Below are 21,689 nucleotides of genomic sequence, written 5' to 3' on the forward strand. Positions count from 1 at the left end.
ATGGCACTTTTGAAAAATCATTGTGAATATCCAATTTCTACTGAAGTGATAACAACTATTTATCCGAACACGTCAAGAATGTACGATCCTTTATATTCTTCCCCATATAATTCACCGAATTACGATTCCATCAAGGTCTCGTACGTTGAGAATTACGGGACAAAAGGTGAGCTTACATCGCGAAAAGAAATTGAGACAGTTAACTACGATGAAGGTGTAATCATAAAATATTCAAGAACACCACCAGATTCGTACGAAAGGAATTCTTTCGGTGTTTTGACACCTGTAACGCCACGAAGGTAAGCTGTTTATTTGTCTTGGATTATTTAATCGTTTATCACTCTATTTATCTACTGCATTTCACTGCTTTATATTTTAATTGCACAATGCATTTGTTTATTTCGTGGTATCTATATTATACGTTTTATTACATTGAGCTATTACAAAAGTTTTGTCTAATATTGGTTATTCTATAAAGACGAAATTTCATTCAACTTGCGCAGGTATGAACTACAGCCCCCGATAAGTGACACCACTTTATCAAGGTCGATGATGCACGAAAACAATCTAGCAGACTATCATCTGCCTGCTTATTGTTATGACACTCCTCCACAAGAATCAAAATTTCAAACCCTGAAAAACGAATCGATACAGACGATTGCTGAACCACGAAGAAATTCTTGGGGATCTACCACATCTACTCAGGTCAGTGTTACAGTTGCCTTAAATTTTTCGTAATACAAAATCTTACAAAGTTATAGTATATAAATAGATACCAATTTTAACAAATGGTGGCCACTAAATATTAGGAACTAATAAGTGTCTTAATATCCTTATTAATGTATGTGGTATAAAGCATTTTTAGTTTTAGATCTTATTTCTTTAAAGTACTCTAGATATGCGTTGATTTCATAAAGCTCTTTGTAATATTTCGAAACTAATACACTTACTTACTAACAATATCTTTCTGTGACTGACTTAATCTATATAAAAGATCATCTACAATATATCTTAAAATAACCAGAATTTTATTTATAGACTATGTTATGCATGTTGATTTCAATGAGCGTTTGCGTTTGACTGACATCTCATGTTTATGGTTCGAATTATTTTCTAGAAAAAAATTATCATTCAAAATATGTGTTTGCAAACTATGAGTAATTACCTCAAATATTTTGTTATTTTTAATGATATAAGAAACGATCTATGTCATATTTTCAAAATATTCGAGTTAATGTCTTAATTGGAATTTAAATAGAATATAGAATTTATTTTTGTAAAAAAAGTTTTAAAAGAATTTGCTCATTTAGAAATAAAGGATCAAGAAGATGGAAGTCCATAAGACAGTATGAAAGTTGAAAACTTTAAACGGCAATGTCTCACAAACAAAAACATATGACTTAGGTCATTTTGCCTTACAATCGCAGACATTATAGTGGAAATATAGTGTTTACTAATGCAAACGCAACACGAAGAAATGATAATATATTCTTAGGCAAGGAAATTGAAATGATTATAATAAAAATCTATTTACATAACACAAAAATTTTTAATTCACAATCATTTCAAGATTATACATTATAAATCGGGAATTCATCTCCCAACGCCCATCAAGGTCATTGAAATGTATTTTCCTTTATAAAAACGTACAGTTTACTCACTTGTAATGCATTTTATTCTTTTAAGAAGGTACTTATGGATCAAGACCAATTTATATCTAATTTCTCATTTTGTCGCACTAATTCTGCATATTTCCGTGATTTCTATATAAGGCGTTCCGTTAACTTTTTATCACTTTTCTTCGGGCACTTCTATTAATCCAACGACACAATATTTCGAACAAAAGTTTCCCAATATGTATTTGGTCGAGTACACGTTAAAGTATAGAATTTCAGAAAAATTTTTTTAATATTATTTCGAAGTCACTTTGATTTTTTGAAATAGCCCTACCTATTTTTTATTTCATATTATTGTAGCTCGTGTCGAGACAAATCCAACGACCTGCTGTACTATGACCGTCTGATGACCTTGAACTGAGAAATGTAAGTCCGATCAACAAAAAGAATCATATATGGAAAATTGCTTTATTATAAAATAAGAATAATTAAATTCATTGGAAACAAAAACATTGCATCAGCTATAATGATGAATTATGAAATTTTACTTATTAATTATCACATTTTGATTTATGGAATTAAATGCTTGTATTATCTGCAATGTTTGTTTTCACCATGAGTCTGCAGAGAATTGGTGTCTGACGTGTGTTTACGTTTACGTTTGCGTTATGAAATGTTAGAGTAAGTGTCAGTTATTGACATTCTAATGACTACATATTATTTACAAAACACTAATAAATAATGTTCAAGAATTACAAAGATACGATGTTTATGTTTCCAATGAATTTAATCGTTCTTGTTTTATAATAACGCAATTTTCTATATATGACTCTTCTTGTTGATTAAAGTTTTCAGTTCATCCAAAGGTCATAGTAAAGCAGGTCATTGGATTCGTCTTGACACGAGCTACAATAATATGAAATAAAAAATAGGTACTGCCATTTAAAAAATCAAGGAGACCTCGATGTTATATTAAAAAAGTTCTTTTGAAATTCTATACTTCAACGTGTACTCAACCAGATATGTACTAAAGAAGGGCCTCAAAAAAGTAGTTAAAAGTTAACGGAATACCCTGTATATGTATACGGTGGGTATTAAAAACTAATGCAATTACTTGGATTTTCACTGTCTTTCTTTGTAGCAAAATTACACTACACAAAATTTATCTTTCAAATATATTAGAAGCTCCTAATAGATAGAGATTATAGAAACACTATTATCATTTTGAAATTTTCTGAAACTTTCCTATGTTGTGTCATTGGGAAAAATTTCAGAATTATACCGAATATCAAACTTAAAAAATAAATATTCCGAAATAATTTAAATTTTACAATTAAAAATTAAAATTGAAAACTTCTGACACCACTTATTAGCATTTTAAGACTTGAATGACATCGATATGTTCAATACTTTTTGAGTAACACGTTTTAATAACTCCAATATTTTTTTACAACTCTATATTTGGCGATTTCAACATTATTGATAATGAATTTCCTATCAAGAGAAGTAAAACGTATATATTTGTATTTATAATTGACATGAGTTTCAAAATCAATCCTTTCATTACAAAATGTAATTTTCTGTACACGATTGCTGGATATCGTCAATCTTTTACATGCATAATACCTGTTTTGACACACAATGAATGTAAATGAAGAAATTAATGTGAAAATTACACTAATTACAAGGATTTAATTGTGAGAGGGAGAATTGTATTCCAATAAATGGTCAAGCTAAAGTCGACATAAATAATATGTAAAAGTTCATTTTCGTATAGAGAAGATAGTTATCTTCCCGCTCGACTAGAAAAGTGAAGGTGTGTATGAGAGTAATCAAGATAGCACAGTATGCAATTGGCGTATTATAGTCAAGTGCGTTAATGCTGACCCCTGAGTAGTTAATTTATTAATAAATTTGTATGCTTTTTATTACATATTTAAGAAAATATTAGTAATGAATTGCCGAGATTTGTTCAGTAACAATGAGCTTAAAAATAATATCTTTTAAAATACATTTCTAATTATACCTACATACAGTATGCCCGGTTTAAATGGCTACACCCGATTAATTCTCTAAGTATTAAAGATACATAAAAATGTTTCAGACAAAAGTTGTATAGCATTAAGGGACAAATATGGCGATGATAATGATTTGACCTTGAGATGGCCTTGGAGAGCCTTGTAAAGGTTACATTTGACTTTGTTAATAAAACCCTATAGTTTTCACTACATATCCTTGTAGCTGACATTGAAATGTTTTCAAAACACTACCTGAACATTATTTTGCGTAAAATATTGTTAAGTTATTAACTTTTAAAGTTGACGTACCGCTGGCATTAGCGTTACCTGATGTGCATCATGGGTAGGTTGCTTGGTTAGACTTTGTACATCATGGTGGCCTTTAAAAATCTCGATTGAGAGAAAAAAGTGGTGGGGAGTATGTACATATATTAAAATAACGAATGTAAGGTGGTTAGTCCGACTGAGTAACGCTCCCATGGTGTATATTATATATATACACATTTATACAAACGCATTATTCCCTACGTACATTATCTTACACCTGGTTATAGAATGGAGAAGGCATACGTGAAATATATAGTTTCCTAGAATTATATGTATAACATAAATAAATACCACCTAAATTATATCGTGTTTAGTATCATTTTAATCGGACAAATGACAGGAATATGCTAACAAAACTTGCGTGCAATAATGAACCAAAAATAAAAAATTTTTGCCGTTGCATTAGCATTATTTCACACGGATATTCACTTTCGGATCCTATTTACACTGTTTGACGGTCGAACCTTGCTATTGCCCCTGCCACTGCATTAATTGCTTCACTGGTTCCAAAGTTAATTATCTTAGTGGTGGGGATACAATTTTCACATTTAACGCATAGGACTTTTTCACATTTATCGAGAGAATACAGTACTGCTCTTGAACATTATAATTGATTACAAAAAATAAATGTTGTGGTGTTGATGTAGCATGAATATCATTAATCGTAATGGTACGTCCAAATTTGAAAACGAATGTGAATGAGGCAAGATCGATGCATGTGTTTTGGCATTGGTTTCTGGTTCAGATCGCCTCATTCGTGTTCGTACTTTAGTCTGTATGTATAAAGCAAATCGAGGCACCTGTTTGGCATTGCTGCAGTCGTTAGCGACCGTTCAGAGCAAAAAAATGAATTTCTTTTGATTAACCTGAAGCCCGAAGCCACGCGAGATCGTGCGACGAAGAATCTGACAATCTGTGTCAGTTTGCCGCGCTTCAGATCAACGTTCGTGTTCACACACAACTTATATAGAGTACAAACGCGAATGAAGCAATCCGAGGCAGATGCCAAATGCGAAAACGCATGCCTAGGCCTTATCTTGGTCTCATTCGTCCTCAGATCTAGATGTATCCTCTAACTTTTGTGTTTCCAAGTTCAGTAGATAATACTTTTTCAATTACTAAAAATGTCTTTTCCTATTATCTTCTAGAAACAGTCACCTACTAATAGCCCTAGAAGAGGAAGACGACGATCCAAAGATATACCTCCGTCACCAAGTGTTTTAAAACGTCGGCGTCTTGCTGCTAATGCACGCGAAAGGCGTCGCATGAATGGTTTAAATGATGCTTTTGATAAATTACGGGAAGTTGTTCCCAGTCTTGGCGCTGATCACAAACTTAGTAAATTCGAGACATTACAAATGGCACAAACGTATATTACCGCGTTGTGTGATCTTCTTCAGAGACACGATGGAAAATGGCAATAATTAAACAGATTAAAATTAGAATAGTAAACATACTAATTCCTCGAGCAAAACAAGATGTAGATAAAGAAAGACGATAACATTTAAAAATATAGTCCATATTAGAGTTATCACTGTTTTACATTACGAAAAAGAATTAAAATATTGAGGATGGAGTGATATAAATGCAGAAAATTATTTAAATTTGTTTAAAAAACTCTTCTTTAAATAAAACGATTATTCGTATAATAATAAGTGAAAAGGAAAAATAAATATCTGTTTCCACTATTACAAACGTTTCTCAAATAATGATGTAAAACTCAAGAAAAGTTTATAAATTTCAATTAAAAACTATAAATAAAAAGTTTAACGTAACATATGAATTACGTTTACATTGCTATGACTATAATGAAAGAAGAGAAAGAATTAATCTTCATCTTAATAATGTACAGTTTGATTGTTATAGCAAATTTCAAAAGAGATGGGATTATACACACGTTGTTTTCCTTACACGGAAAATATCATATACGATTGCGATTGTAGATACACATTTAAAATTAATTTGTTTCTACACGAAGCTGCAAACCGTAGTTTGAATTAACATAGTTTTGTAATCTATATGATTACTATTTTTTTAACAATGAACTCTGATTCAATTTGAGAAGGTTTTAGATACAGAGCATTATTTAAGAAGAATTTCACAATTCATTTTACATTGATTACTATTAGATTAAGTTATATGAATAATAACTTAATTTAGTTTATATTATGACCACTATAGAAGTAAACAATACCTAATCTGGTAATATGAAATTAGTCATCGTAAAGTAATAAACAATCTTACGTCGAAAATGCAGCGATTAGAGTAAAAAAAAAAATTAAAGAAATGCATTTAAGTATACGTACTACATTGCCTGTCTTTGATATTGATATACACATTGAAGGAGCATATGAAAAATTTACAATAATGGAAAAAATTTCGCGAAGGAAACTTTTACTTTTACTTTTGTAACAATAGGTGAAATGAATATGGTCAAATTCTGGACGACAGTTTATCAAAATAAAATTAAATAAAATACTATAACAATTAACAATATTTTTTATAAATTGTAATGCACAAAAATAGCTAATCGTTAGTTTAATGTATCTTGCTACAAAATCAAATTTATTGCAATAGCTAACGGCGTATTTATTGAAACATGTAATACATAGATAATTAATTGTACTCAAATGTGAAATACTGAATTTGAGAGTATAAATCACTATTTTGAATGTATCGAAATTTAAAACTACGTATATTAATGTATATTAGTATTTGACAGTTATATCTATTACTTAAAAGTAATACTTGTTTGTAATTAATAACGTATTGTATTAATAACAAAAACTGATCTGTGTAAGTTGTACATTACATTAAGTATTTAAAATTCCTAATTAAAAGAAAGGCGGCTAATCATCCAAAGATTATGTAGTATAGGGAATAACATAACTCTAAGTTTTAATTGCAAATTTTTAGATTAAATTACTTATTAAGTATCGTAGTACTGTAATCGTTACAGTAAGATTATTTAATGTACTTTCCATTATTTTTTTCTCTTCTGCAGATAAGACGTGTAAAATGACGTGTAAATATATGGAATGCTTGGTGCCATTGTTATTTGAGTTAGAGGACATTTTTATTTTTACAATTACTGAGAGATATGTGTTAATTTTCAAAATATAATTATGTGAGGATTATTTCTATGTATCTGTAACAACATGAAGTTTTTGTAATGTTCTTTCTTGATAAGTTCTTTTAAGTGTTTAAATAAACTGTTGTAGATAATTTTATTCTTACTGTAGCTAGTCAAGACAAGAATTAGGATAGATAGTTAAAGTAGTCATGTGAATCTTAAAGCGATATTCCCTCCAGCCGTTCATCAACACAATGCCACTATGTTATGTTAAACCAAAGAACAATCATGTATGTACTAGAAAAAGGCAAAGGTATTTTAGCAAATTCTAAATAATAATTGTATGTATGTATGTAGTTTGATAATATGAAATAATTGTAATTAGTTAGTTATTTTATATTAATAAAGTCTTGAAAAATTCATGTTAATGAGTATGTGTAAAATATTGTAAATAAAGCATTATCTACAAGTTTGAACAAAAAGCACAATTTTATTTTGTTTTTAACTACTTATGTTACGTCAGAAGTATTTCAAATTGTATAATGTAGGTATTTAGTGAACATAATAAATGCGTAGATCAAAGAGTTAATAGACACTTTTCATCAAGAAATATAAAAAATATGTTTTCAATTTTGTTAGTTATAGTATTCTGTCAAAAGACAATTAGAAAACTATCAAAGTTAGTCGCTACATAATTTTAACATGTAGGCTACTTACACCTTAGTCTCCAAATTGGTTGAGGAGGAAGGAGAGCCGCGATTCCCATTGTGATTATCATCGATGGGAACTATATTTGGCGCGACTAGAATTAGATATCTCGTGTATTTTAATAAATACTGTGCAGTTCGTCATTTGAAAGTGTGATATGGATTTCATTTCTTTTTTGTATTTCTACTTACTCTTTTGATAAAAGAAGCCAGATACCAACAATTTTTAAAAAGAATCCTATACAAAATTGACTGGAATTTTTTTCCATTTTGTTTAATTTTGCAGATGACAGGTGTAAGTATGAGTAAATAAAAAATCAATTACAAGTATGTATTAATTTTCTGTAAATATCCGAGGACAAGATAAGATAAGTCTGGATATCGAAAAACGACTTTTACAATTGTGTATTTCCTGAATGCCACTTTCTGCTCATTCTTCAGAGTATTGCAGACTGAACACTTATTCCCAAATACAAATCAGGGTATCTTGTTTTACTCTGATCATCGCTTTAGAACAAATGTAGGTGTATTATGAATTTAATGGCACTAATATTTGAAAATGATAAAATTTAATAAAGAACAATAAAAAACAAAATAACAAAAAGAAACTTAAAATAATATTAATAGAGTACGCGAACGACACAATCTTATTGTGATAATAGTTTTGCTCAAGATTTTAATGGCAATAGCTGAAGAAGGAGACGACATACATGCAGTGACTCATGAAATTTACCAGGTATGTATCAGTCTAAAACATTTCCACTTGTTGAATTACAGTAGTTTCGCGATTGAGAGCCGCGCCAGGATGGGCGCAAGCCTCTATCGTGACTGGTAGTCGATTCGGCTTCCTTTACTTTCAGACGCGGAGATAATTGGTACACGACAGCAGAAGCAAAAAAAAGGGTCTCGATCGACCGTTGATGCTCGAGTTCGACATCCGAAATCAATGATATCATAAAAGTCAAGGATAGCATTAGGGATTAAGAGTAGGAAAAATTGTAGTTTCTTATTTGCAAACGGATTTTGACGCAAGTAACATCAATCAATTTCTTGTGCTCTCCCGATGAAAATGATATCAAACGCAATACAATTCCGGTTATTTATGACAAATGAGTTTTGTAAATAGATTTCTTATCATAAAAATAAAGACGTATACCGTAGGGTGAAACATGATTTTCGTGTAGAATGTGCAAATAGCATTAAAAATACTTTTAATGGGAAGACACGCTGAAGCGGTAAAAGTAAAATTAAAAGCGATATGTGTTGGAAATATAATATTGGTAATGTTTCGGCAAAAGATTAAAATGCATTTGGCAGTTCCTAATGATTCTGGGTCTTAACATCTTAAATTAGTCTTTGCAAATGATTGTTTTTTATAGGGGATTGGTTTCTATAGGTTTGATTTTTTGTAAAGACGCATACACTTGCCGTGCTTTATTTACCTTTCTAATGTTTTTCGAGTGAATTTATGCTTTTTTCTGACATTGGATAAAGGTTTAACTATTGTTAATCAAGTTGATTTTATGCTAAAAGAAAAATGCTATACACCTTTTTAAATTAAATCTATTTATTTAGTAATGTAATGAACTATTTAATTTGATCCATAAAGTTCCGTAATATTTTTTGGAATGAGAAAAAGCTCCAATGTTGTCAATTATCAAAAGAAAAGGAATTGAAGAGTTCCATAGTATGAAGTTGTCAATAATTACTAATACACTGAAATATTGAATTTAATACATAATTTGTTCGATATTATCACAAGATTCATTATGATCGTGTAATGTCTTATTCTCTAAAAACTTGTATACCGAACTCAAACGATTCTAACGGCGCTAACAGTCTCTATCTCTTTCTTACACAGAAGCCATTGAATAAGAGAAAAAGAGAGATAAAGAGTTTCAATGCGCCCAAAATCGTTTGAGTTGTCCGTATACAAGTAGGAAGGAGAACAACTTCTATTTTATGTTGGAGTCCGCACAGGATCAATAATATCATCTGTACTAGAAAGTATTAGCAATATTATTGATTACAGTCTATATTGAAGGAATATAGATGATATATTCATGAAATTTTGCGTTTTGTGAACTAAACGTCAATCCTGGTAATGGTTGAAACTCAATATCTGAAATCAATAATAATGCTATTAGCAGCATTCACAGTATGCCGGTTTCATTTCCGTTAAATTAAACGGATCAGGTCATGTGCGATATCAAAAAAATTGAAGCGAGTTGATAAAATTATTGCCAAACTGAATTTACAATATTAATATAATATGATATATGTAGGCTGCCATAAGAATGACAGACGAAAGTATTAAAACGAAGCAAAAGTATATTGGGATTCGGCAAAAATGCCACGACGCGACGTCTGGTGGTAGAAAAAAAAAACATTATTAACGTTGCATTAAGAACACATTTTTCTGTAATAAACTTTATATGCGAAGAATTTGCTTCGTTCAAGAGAAAATTTCTTCGATTTTAATTAACACATTCGAAACCAGTGTATTTTGCCAAGACTGTCCTCAGTAGCTGGCAACAAACTTTTCAGCACAAAATGTCTAAGGAGGAGAGCTCCTTTGACCCAATGGGTGGGTCATCGAAATCGAATGTGAACATTTTCTAGTTAGTCAAGGTAATTACGTGTATTTTGTCGTGTTATTTGTTGTTATATTTAGTACTTACATAATTGGTTACACCCGTCCCTATGTCGAATTCCAATAGACTACAGCTGTATGTGAACTCCTGAATTGATCTACGTTACAACTTGTGCTTTAATTACACAGTATGTTACATATATATACAGTATATCCCAGTTTCTTTACGCGTAACTTTCTCTAAGCAAAATTAAGAAAAATATGTTATATGAACATAGGTTCTTAAATGTTTTATTAAAAAGTTATAACAAAAATACGAATTAACAACTGACTTCTTTCTTGATAAGTCCATATAGGAATAGATCGTCTGTTTACATTATAATTCCATTTTAAAATGTCGTCCAAATATCTGTTTACTAAGCTTAATAAGCTTATTAACGATAAGCGTAGTAAAAGTCAGTACGTATCAGGAATTAATAGAATGGGTTCGGTATATAGTTGTTGCAATTAAAGCAAATGAAGAACAAATTAAAAATGCGATAAATTCTATTTTTTTGTGCCAGTTCTGAATACATAATAACGGACAATATTTTGAAATGAAATTATAGTGTGAACCGGGAATCTATTACTATGCGAATCCCCCAAGAAAGCAATCAGTTGTTATTTCATATTTCCGTTATAATTTTTTAATAAAACATTTAAGAACCTTTGTTTACACAAGATATTGTTCTTAATTTTGTTTATAAAATATGCTGGAGAAGTTATACGGAAAGAAACTGAGATACCGGCATGTTCTGAGGAAATAAATAAAAATGCATCGGAACATATATTTCTGAAATACAACGTTATTTTTATTTAAGTTTAACCGCAATAAGCATTTTTAATTTAATTTTTATTCGGTACAATATAACTACAAGAAATCTTAAAAAAATTAATCCTCAAAAAAAGTACCCAAAAGATATTAAATAACCCCCCAGAAACATCCAAAATATATTAGTAGACGTCCCAAAAGTACCTTAAGAAAATATTAATGTGCACAAATGAAACGCAAAAAATATTTTGTACATCTTTTGGATACTTTTTTGGGGGGATCAATGCCTTTTTGATGCTTTTTTGGAAGGATTAATTTTTTTGGATACTTTTTATGGGATTAATAGTTTTTGAATGCGTTTTTGGGTAGATTAACTTTTTTGGAGATTTTTTGTGGGTTAATTTTTTGTAAACTTTTTGTGGACGCTAGAGTTTAAACAAAACTCAACTACTTGGTGTTTTTACATTTTAAATGTTTTTTGCAGAGTATTATATATATCTTTATATATATATTAATAAATATTTGATAAATATTTATATTTGTGTTGAAATAAGGTATATTTAACGAAAATGTTAGTTGATTGTCGAGGGAAAAAAATAAGTGGACAGTCAGTATCAAATCAGTATCTAGTATGTCCACCCTTTGCTGCAATAATGACTTCTAAGCATCGTGGAATGCTATTTATCAGATTTTCAATATAATTTTTATCAATATTTGCAAATGCTAATTATAAATTTTTAAAGGAATTGTCCTTGTTCTGCCGTGTTTCTAATGGCACTTTTAAATCCAATACACATCATGTTTTCTATTGAATTCTAATCCGGACTTTGTGCCAACCATTCCAACAATTTAATATTTGAAGCCTTAACAAATTTCTTTGCTTTTTTACCAGTGTGCTTTGGGTTGTTGTCTTGCTGAAAAATAAATTTTTGGTTGAGACTCATTTTTACAACTACTTCTTCTAAATTTTCGTTTATTCTTTCAGTATATTTGTCAATATTCGTTATGCCATCAATCTGCATCAAATTACCAACTCCATGAAATACACTCCCACAATATTAATGATCCACCTCCAAATTTAGTAGATGGTGTAATAAACGGTCTTTTGTGTGCTTCATTTCTTTTTCTCCATACATAATGCTTCTTTTTTAATTGTTTCAATTCAAATTTACTTTCGTCACTCTATATTATTTTTCTCCAAACTAATACTGTCAAACATGTCATTATACCATGTCATACATTTTCTTCAAAAGCGACACAACTCAGGAAACGTGGTTTGCAAATTACTTCAAGTTCACAAATTATAATTTACTATTCTTAAAAAGACTTAATTTTAGTGAATATCACGGTAATATTTGTATTACTTTTTAGCACACTAGAAAGATTAATCGAAAGCTTTTACATTATTAATTTTCTCATAAGTGAATAAAAAAATAGTACGAAGAAATTAACTGATTTTAATACAATAATTACCCAATCTTTATTGCAAAATTGCGCATAGATAAAATTAAATTTTCTTTAAAATATATAACTGGTAAACTGATAGGTGACTGTGAAGGGTGTAACCAATTTCTGAATAGTTTGACCTGAAAATAAATCATGAATAATGTCCAAATGATTGAAATGGTAGTGATTGGTAACCCTTTCCATTCGCCAAATAGAAAAAATGACAGAAAACTGTTGGTTGAGGGAAATGTGGGCGGACAGCGGCACGTGCCTCACAATAGAGCTCGTTAACGGTTTCGCATAATTCCCTTGTTTCTCTCTTTCACCAAACCATGGTACACCTTTTCGTCGTAAATAAGGATTCCAGTTCCAGATGTTTAGTAATTAGCGATATAGCGATAATTAATTAGTTGAACAAGCAACTTATACAGCAACTGGTATTTTGGCTGCAAGTTGAAAGGAATTGGAAGATTCTATGCCCTAGTGCACATTATTTCTCCCGAAATTTCTACATGTAGACATGTAGGTATAGGTGTTTTTAAATAAAAAATATTGTTAGTTCCTAGAAAATAATTGTACGTGATTTTAAACATGTCCAATCCTTCCAGCATTTACAAAAAGTAAAATAAAGGAATAGTTAAAATATTCTGTATTCGATCTTGATAATCTGATTTTAATTAAAGACGATGCATGTTATATTTTTATACGTATAATACATGCAGGGCGATGAAAAAACGAGTTCAAAACTTTAAGAACAGATAATACTTTAAAGCTAGAAAAAAATTTTAATAAGCATGGTACGTATAATTAATATTTTCAAAGTTATGAATAATTTTTCATTTTGTTTATAGTAAATGACTTCCTCGTTCAAGAACTATGTATTGTGTAGGAAAGAAATAATGAATTAACTTAATATTTTTTTCTTAAAATTAAAGAAGATTTTATCTTCCCTCAATATCATCTGTTTAATATCATTATGTTAGAGAAATACGTATTCATTTAGCAATTTCTGGCTGCTTTTTAGCTTTATGGCATTTTGTATTTTTTGTTACATACAGGGTGAGTCACGAGAAACAAGACCCCTAAATATTTCCATTACTTATCGTTGCATCAAAAAAATTTGTAAAGAAATTTGCAAATTTATTTTTTATGAAATTTTGTCATCGATGTTTTTTTTTAATGGAATCATGTATTTTTTGCTATAGTATATTGTAGCTGGCGTTAATACGAATTCATCGACCTATAATACTATGACCTTAAAGTGATCTTCGACGAAGAAATTTAAATAACTATCTCAATCTGATTTTACTCTACTTTACCGGATCGATTTGAAACCATCATCCGCTCTACACGTTGCTAAAGCTAAAACCATCCACCGTTCGAGGGTTAAGCTTTATCGTAACGATAGCGTTAGCAAGACTATTTTTACCTGAAATAGATATTGGAAAACTTGACAAGTTTCGAAACTATGCCATTTTTAGTCACGCTCAAAAACGTTAGGATCACACCTCGTTGAATCTGTCTCATCAAATTTTCCGTCCTCTTCGACTTCCTTTTGTTCCGTCGTATTGATTTACAACAAACCATTCAGTCCTTCTACAAATTTTACAAGCGTTGATACATTGCTGCCAATTCGTGTTTTACACTAAATCGATTGTAGCGTTCATCTCGTAAAAAAGAAATAGATGCACACATAATTTTTTTTATTTTAAAAGTAGTTATAAGACATGGTCTTACTATCATTTGTATATTTGTATTTTTTTTGTAGCGGCAAATAGTAGAAGCTGTCACGTAAGGACAGGACCATATAAATGGTAACAATAGAAGATTTTACTCCATTTTCGTAGGTCTGAAAATCAACTTCTTTTAGAAAATAGAATTTTCCATATTTCACTAATAAGTTAAAATAGTTTACTTTTTTAATTCACAGTTAGTGTGTTTTATATTGGAAATACACTGAAGCTAGTTACTTACTTATGTACACATAAAGTCGAATCAGCGAGAGGTGATTTAATATTAAGCTCATTGTAAGTATGCTTTGGCACATAAATGTACTCACTTCCACGTTTTTTGCAAGAGACGATAGAAACTCGTGCAAAGGGATCTCTATATCAAATTAATATAAATATGTGATCACTTTGGTCAATATTAATACGTTAAATCCGAAAATGTTTGTAAGGTAAGGTGCGATTTCTTTCACTCTAATCAATTAAATCCACACTTTTTATGCGGAACGTCTTTCCAACTCTATGTAGTACTTACTATGTAATCGGTGCCTGTAGCAAGGCGTAGCAAAGGTAAGGACAGGTAGAACAAACGATGAATCCCATTCGCCCCTATGTCGTGTCCTAGGTGTCAACCCCTAACCCGTATACATAGCATTGCAGTTTGTTACAAATTCCTTAATAACACTTATCAGTTGACGAGTGTTAACCAAAGTAAATAACTACAAAGATAGATCCTTATTATAAAAAAAACAGGGAGAAAAACATAATTTAAAGATAGATATACATGCAATATTATTATAGTAACAGTAAAAAAGAATTTAGAATACGTTGTCAAAAAATAAGGGGTAGATTTTGGGATCACCAACGCTATAGTCCCATACGGACCCTTTCACAGAGATTAGATCAACAATTGAAGGAGGCGTTATAAATTACTTTGCAATTGGATAATTCATTCAAAGAACTAACTAGTATAAAACTAACTAGTGTAGTTACAGAAATAACTCGTATATGAAGGCAACGTAATAATATATTATGAAAAATCAAAGTTCCAGATGCCAAATAATAAATAACAATATAAATCTACTATTCAACTTGCAAATAACAAAAAAATGTATATTTATAGTCACTTAATGAAAGAAAATATTGGAATTTCGGAGTTTAAAAAGAATACAAGTAACGAAACTTCTCTTATACAAATAAGAGGTTTAGAAGGATTATCGTATGCTGGAACTTTTATTTTACCTGGTGGACGCGCAAAGGTGAGGTGAAGGCCACGACCATTTTTTCAAATGGAACCGTACATTTATTTTTTATTAGTATTGTAGCTTATTTTAAGACGAATTTAAAAAGTATCTATAGAAGATCATTCAAGGTCAAACTTGTATAGAAATACCGAAAAAGTGATTGAAATAAATGTATTGCTAATTTAGCGTAATTGCGTTTTATTTGTATTTTAGTAAATGTTCAAAATTACTTTGTACTTCAGTGTACTTAATAATTCTTTATTGAAATCATTGTCTAACCCTGCGCTACATTTCAACGTTTATCTTAACACAAATTTCGCGTATTCTGACTTATATTTTCACGTGTCGTAGGCTTAATGGACATTACGCAGTCTTTAATGTAACCCCATAGGAAGCTGTCGAGTAATGTTAAATCCGACAAACGGGGTGGTCAGGCTACAAAGCCACTCCGATCTACCCACCTTTCTGGAAAGATTTCGTTCATTGATATTCGAGAGCATAGTATATAGTGCGAAGGCGCACCCTCATGTTGCATCCACATAACGCGTCGTGTATTTAAAGGTACTTCCTCACACAATTGGGGTAGTACATTGCGTAGGAAGTTAACATAATCTTGCCCACTTAAACCTCCTTTGAAGAAGTATGGGCCACAACAAAATTTCCAATAATGCCGCTAAATTATCAATACATTTATTTCAATCCCTTTCCCTGCAAGTTTGACCTTGAATGACCTTCATATTTGTTTGTATGTGTGTTCATACACTTTGTACGTGTTTTTTCGTGTGAATATTAATAAATAATATTATACTGAATTTTCAATAAAGATATTTTCCGTTATGAAGTCTATAATTTTTTGTTTTGTTTTTGTAGTAAAGAATTTATTTTATAAATTTACTTATGTCCATTCTATGTACGAATGTCTGATTCAAATATTTTCAAAATGTACATAAGGTGTCTACGTGCTGTCTAGGACATTACCGGTATTTGTAAGACGTTCTAATTGTTTAGACCAGACGGCTTTGAGTCGTCCTTAAGACGTTTGTATGACGTTCTGAAGACGTCTTTAGGATGTCATATTTTGTAACATAAGACATTTGGAAGACGTGTCTACGACATTTGTAGGGCAATACCGTTACTTGTGAGATGTCCTGAATGTCTGGAACAAACATCTTTAAGACATCTTTAAGATATCTATATGACATTCTAATGATGTCTGAAAGATGTCACGCTTTGTAACAACAGATGTTCACATGACCTGTCTACGACATCGGAGGATATTATCCACATCGTTAGGACGTCTTGAATGTTAGGCACGGATGTCTTTATGACGTTATTAAGATGTGTTTGTGATATCTGAGATGAGATAATAAAAATTTGTCATATGTATATGTTTTCAAAACTTTCACTTGTATATATTGTATATTTATAGGTATAGTAGCGACATTTATATTAACGTGGTTTGGGATTCCTCTAAGAAAAACTGTATCAGTGATAAGGGTAATGTAAAGATAAAAATTAGCGGTCGCCCGATTATCAAAGATTTAGAAAAGGAAACCATTTTCTTAGAAAGCAAAAAAATTAGCACCCGTTTTAAAATTATATCGATCAAATTGCTATGGCCAAACTCACATCGACACGCGAACACAATCTCTGTAATGGATTTCCTTTATATAGGTGCAACTGACGCCATGTAATGAAGCAGTATGATTATACAGAGGAACAAGCAAGTGATGACGAGGAAAACATGAAAGAAAGGTGAGAACGTAATAGAAGGTAGATTATGAGCCTTATTCAAAAGGACTCCTGTCAATTCTTTGCCCTTTACTAAAATACAGTTTGGTTTAAAATTTTTTTTAACAGAACCAGTTGTATTTTCTCGCATATAGCTACGAACTTATTCATAGTCCAGCATTATTTTCTTTTCTCTCTGGCATCTACGCGTTCATTGAATACGTGCTTCGATATAATTTGACGCAATTTTGGCGACCCTTATGGTTTGCGGTACCACACGAGAACCCTTAAAAAAAACGATAGTAGTCACTTGTAGACACCTAAGAAGGAGTCGAATTGTCAGTTGATACACGCGCCAACGGTTAAGCTACACAGCCATTTTATGTCTTATACACAGCTAATTTTATTATCTGTAATTCATTCTTATGCATACTAACATTTTTAGAGTAAAAATCATAAATGTATTATTTTTATTTAAAAATTTTCAGTGATATAGAAACGAATAAATGTACCTACCCAGATAGCACACGACATCTTAAAGACGCCTATTTTATGTCTATTTTAGGTCTGAACGTCTTACGACCTAATTTGGACGTTTTCAAGACGTCTCATTGTGGTCGCCTCAAAGACATCTGGAATTTATGTCATAAAGACCTGTTAAAGATGTAAATTTTAAACATCTGTAAGACGTAAATTTTAGACGTCTTAAAGACGTAAATTTCAGACGTCTTGAAGACATTTATTCTAGACATCTGTAAGACATCTGAAATTTACATGTTAAAGACGAAGTAAACGTCGTACATATATTGGAAATTTATATCAAAATAAATGTTGGAATGACACCTGAAACTTAACATATTTTAAATAGGTTCTACAGATTATTAAAACGCATTCTTAGAGCATAAAATAAACAAACGCGTCTTCATAATTTCCTAATTTTTTGTAATTCCCATTATTTAGTTGCTACACATAAAGATTTTGATCTCAAAAGTATACAGTATTATAATTATATAATAATACAATTTAATCGCAAAAGATCACATGCATATAGTGTTCTTTTATAGAAAATAAGATAAAAAGGAACAGATTTTTATTTTCAAGCAAAATCATTTATTAATACTGTACCTGATTGATATTAGTACTGTACCTGCTTCTAATGTGACATCAACAAAGGAAATACTGTTGAATCTGAATGAAGTTGCTTTCCCGAAAAATATAAAAGCTAAAGAATGTCATTGCAACAAACAAGCCTTCATTATGTGTTCCTGGTGTCGATCGTTTTTATGTACGATAATTATCATTTTGCATCGTATATAATGTCATCATAATAATATTAATGACGTAAAAGAAAGAAAAAAGAAAGAAAAGAATTTATTCGTCGACCGAGATTCCATCTCGGACATCTTAATAACGTCATAAAGACATCCGTGTCTAGCATTCAAGACGTCCTAACGATGTCAGTAATATCCTCCGAATGTCGTAGACAGGTCATGTGACAAACTGTTGTAACAAAACGTGACATCTTTGAGACATTTTTAGAACGTCAGACAGATAGCTTAAAGATGTCTTCAAGACGTTTGTGCTAGACAGTCTTATGAATAACGGCATTGTCCTACAAATGTCGTAGCATGTCTTCCAAACGTCTTATGTTGTAAAACGCGATATCACAAAGACGTCTTCAGAAGGTCATAGAGATGTTTTAAGAACGACTTAAACACGTTTGGTCTAAACAATCAGAACGTCTTACAAATACCAGTATAATGTCCCAGACAGCATGTAGACATCTTATGTTTTGAAAATGTCTGAGACAGAGTTTCGTAGATACAATGGACGTAAGTAAATTTATAAAATAAATCTTTTACCAATAAAGGAAATTATAAACTGTATAACGGAAAATATCTTTATTGAAAATTCATTATAATATTATTTATTAATATTCACATAAAAAACACATATCGCGTGCATGCAATCTACATTCCAAATAGCACAGAGACATCTTAAAAACATTCAGGAAAGTCCTAACAATGTTTAAAAGACGCTTGTTTGAGACGTCCGATGTTACAAATCAGTATGTGTTTAGGACGTCTTAAGAAACATTTATAAGACGTTTTAAGGACGTCCAAATTGCGTATATAAGACGTTCAAACAAAAATTAGACGTTTTTAAGACGTCCATGTAGTGTATCTTTAAGACGTTTTATAGACGTAAACTTTGCAAGTCTTTAAGATGTACGCTCTTGGATGTCTTTAAGACGTCGTGTACTATTTGGGTAAAAACAATATTTTATAATTTATAATATACTAAAGTAACATATTCTCACGTTCGCGTTAATGTATCGCCCGTGCGATGCTGGACGTACATTCATAACATAATTATCCGTCATCAAAGCTAACCTACAAAATGGATGTTCTAGAGCATCCGAAATTTAAGTCTTACAAATATTCGAAGAATGTTCAAAATGGACGTAAGATGTAAAGCGAACATTAGACGGATGTCCTTTGGATGTATTGTGTTGTCTGGGGTTCTAGAAATGTCCTATTCACGCTTCGGAATACCTTATGTTACAAAATAGGAGATCTTTAAGATGTCTCCAGTACGTCATACAGATATTTTAAAGACGAGAAGAAGACCGGGACTTGTGACGAATAGATGCCCAAATAGCACAGAGACATCTTAAAAACATCTTAAAAATATCCAGTAAAGTCCTAAAAATATCCAAAAGACGTCTGTAAGACGTCCAATGTTACAAATCAGTATGTCTTTAGGACGTCTTAAGAAACATTTATAAGACGTCTTAAAGACGTCCAAATTACGTATATAAGACGTTCAGACAACAATTAGACGTTTTTAAGACGTCCAAAAGCGTAAGTCTTTAAGACGTCCATGTAGTTTTAAGACGACTAAATTATGTCGTAAGACGTTCAGGCATAAAATGAACATAAAATAGACGTCTTCAAGACGTCGTGTGCTATCTGGGTGTATGATATGCTTCGTTGATGTCTAAAGGACAGTAATTTCAGACCCTTTTAAGGCATTCATTTGATACGCAAATTTCGAATGTTTTTGAGACGTCTATGTACTATGTCTTATGGTACGTCTTATGAACGTTATTTTCAGACGTTTTGGAAACATCCACACGGTATATCCTAGAGTTTGTTTTAAGAATGCAAATTTTATGGAATGAATGGACGTTTTCAAGACATCGTGTATTATCTGGGTTTTGATTCATTAGTACAGAGGTGGACATACTTAAACTTTCAGAATACTTTAATTTTCAATTTCATTTTTAAGATTAAGATAGAGCACGAAAAGAACATATCAAGTACAAATCTAAATATTAAAATTTTGTTGTATTGATTTTGAACACACCATAATGTTAGCAAACAGAATTTCTTCTACTTTTAATTTTTGTATACAACATTGTAATGTATTATCAAAATATACACTTTATATATCAAAATTATTCTAAAATATTGTATATCAACATTCTTGCAATCATTTTTGATAATCGTTGAATAACATTGTAAACTGTAGATACACAATACCATCTGGTACAAAATAAGAAAAGAATTATACTCATAAAAATATATCTACCATTTTATTACAATAATTATTATCAAATTGTCAATGTACCGTTCGATTTTGTTCGACTCTTGAACCATATGTCTAATTGTTCACATAAATTATTACTCCAATATCGATTCTTCTATACTGTAATTGCTTATTGCTTGTCACTGAATTCATACCATTGTATTATCGACACGGCACGCGCCGTGTCCAAAATATGGCGCACAGATGACTATGATGAATACTCTGAGGACTGTAGGTGCATTCATATACACTGCAACCTGAAGTCGATCCGATCTGGGTAGCACCAACACAAGATGAATAAGCTTCGTGTGCCAAGTGTTCTGAATACGATCAAATAAAACTGCGAAGAGCAGTGTATAACTTCTTTCCCTTATCTTTTTCTTCATCTATTCTATCTTTTAATTTCTATTTCGTATAAAATTTTTGTTTAAACATTCATAAATTGAAGTTGTGCGATAAGTTGTATAATCAAATATTGTCAAATTATAAACTATAATGAAAACTACTTATATTAAACTAGTCAATTCAATAGAAATCAAATATTAATAAGGATTATATATTAGTATATGAAGATACCTAATTAGATATTGCCCATTTGCTGCAATAATGACATAACTAAAAAAACAATTTTTTTTAAAGTATTAGTACAACAAAGATGGATCACGCATGATTTTTTAGTTATGTCATGATTGTAGCAAATGAGCGATATAATTCTTTTGTGTTCATGTTATATAACTATTTATTTGAAGAAAAATAATTAAATTTTATGTGATCAATGTCTTATTTATTAACTGTAACACTGAGT

The 21,689-nt window shown here is 30.8% G+C and overlaps 1 protein-coding gene across 1 annotated transcript; it reads left to right on the forward strand.

The window, feature by feature from the left end:
* On the forward strand, positions 1-5,385 carry LOC143178158 (uncharacterized). The gene is made up of 3 exons (XM_076376669.1): positions 1-299; positions 504-705; positions 5,110-5,385. The coding sequence occupies exons 1-3, from the start codon at positions 1-3 to the stop codon at positions 5,383-5,385; spliced, it is 777 nt and encodes a 258-aa protein (XP_076232784.1).
* Positions 5,386-21,689: the final 16,304 nt, after the last annotated feature.

The sequence above is a fragment of the Calliopsis andreniformis genome, chromosome 1 (genome assembly GCF_051401765.1).
Source record: "Calliopsis andreniformis isolate RMS-2024a chromosome 1, iyCalAndr_principal, whole genome shotgun sequence".
Classification (NCBI taxonomy): Eukaryota; Metazoa; Arthropoda; class Insecta; order Hymenoptera; family Andrenidae; genus Calliopsis; species Calliopsis andreniformis.

What these genes read in the sequence shown, in the direction of transcription:
- LOC143178158 (XM_076376669.1), top strand. Translation starts at nt 1, where the DNA reads ATGGCACTTTTGAAAAATCATTGTGAATATCCAATTTCTACTGAAGTG. An exon ending in ACACCTGTAACGCCACGAAG is followed by an intron (nt 300 to 503) that starts GTAAGCTGTTTA and finishes CAACTTGCGCAG; the next exon opens with GTATGAACTACAGCCCCCGA. An exon ending in GATCTACCACATCTACTCAG is followed by an intron (nt 706 to 5,109) that starts GTCAGTGTTACA and finishes ATTATCTTCTAG; the next exon opens with AAACAGTCACCTACTAATAG.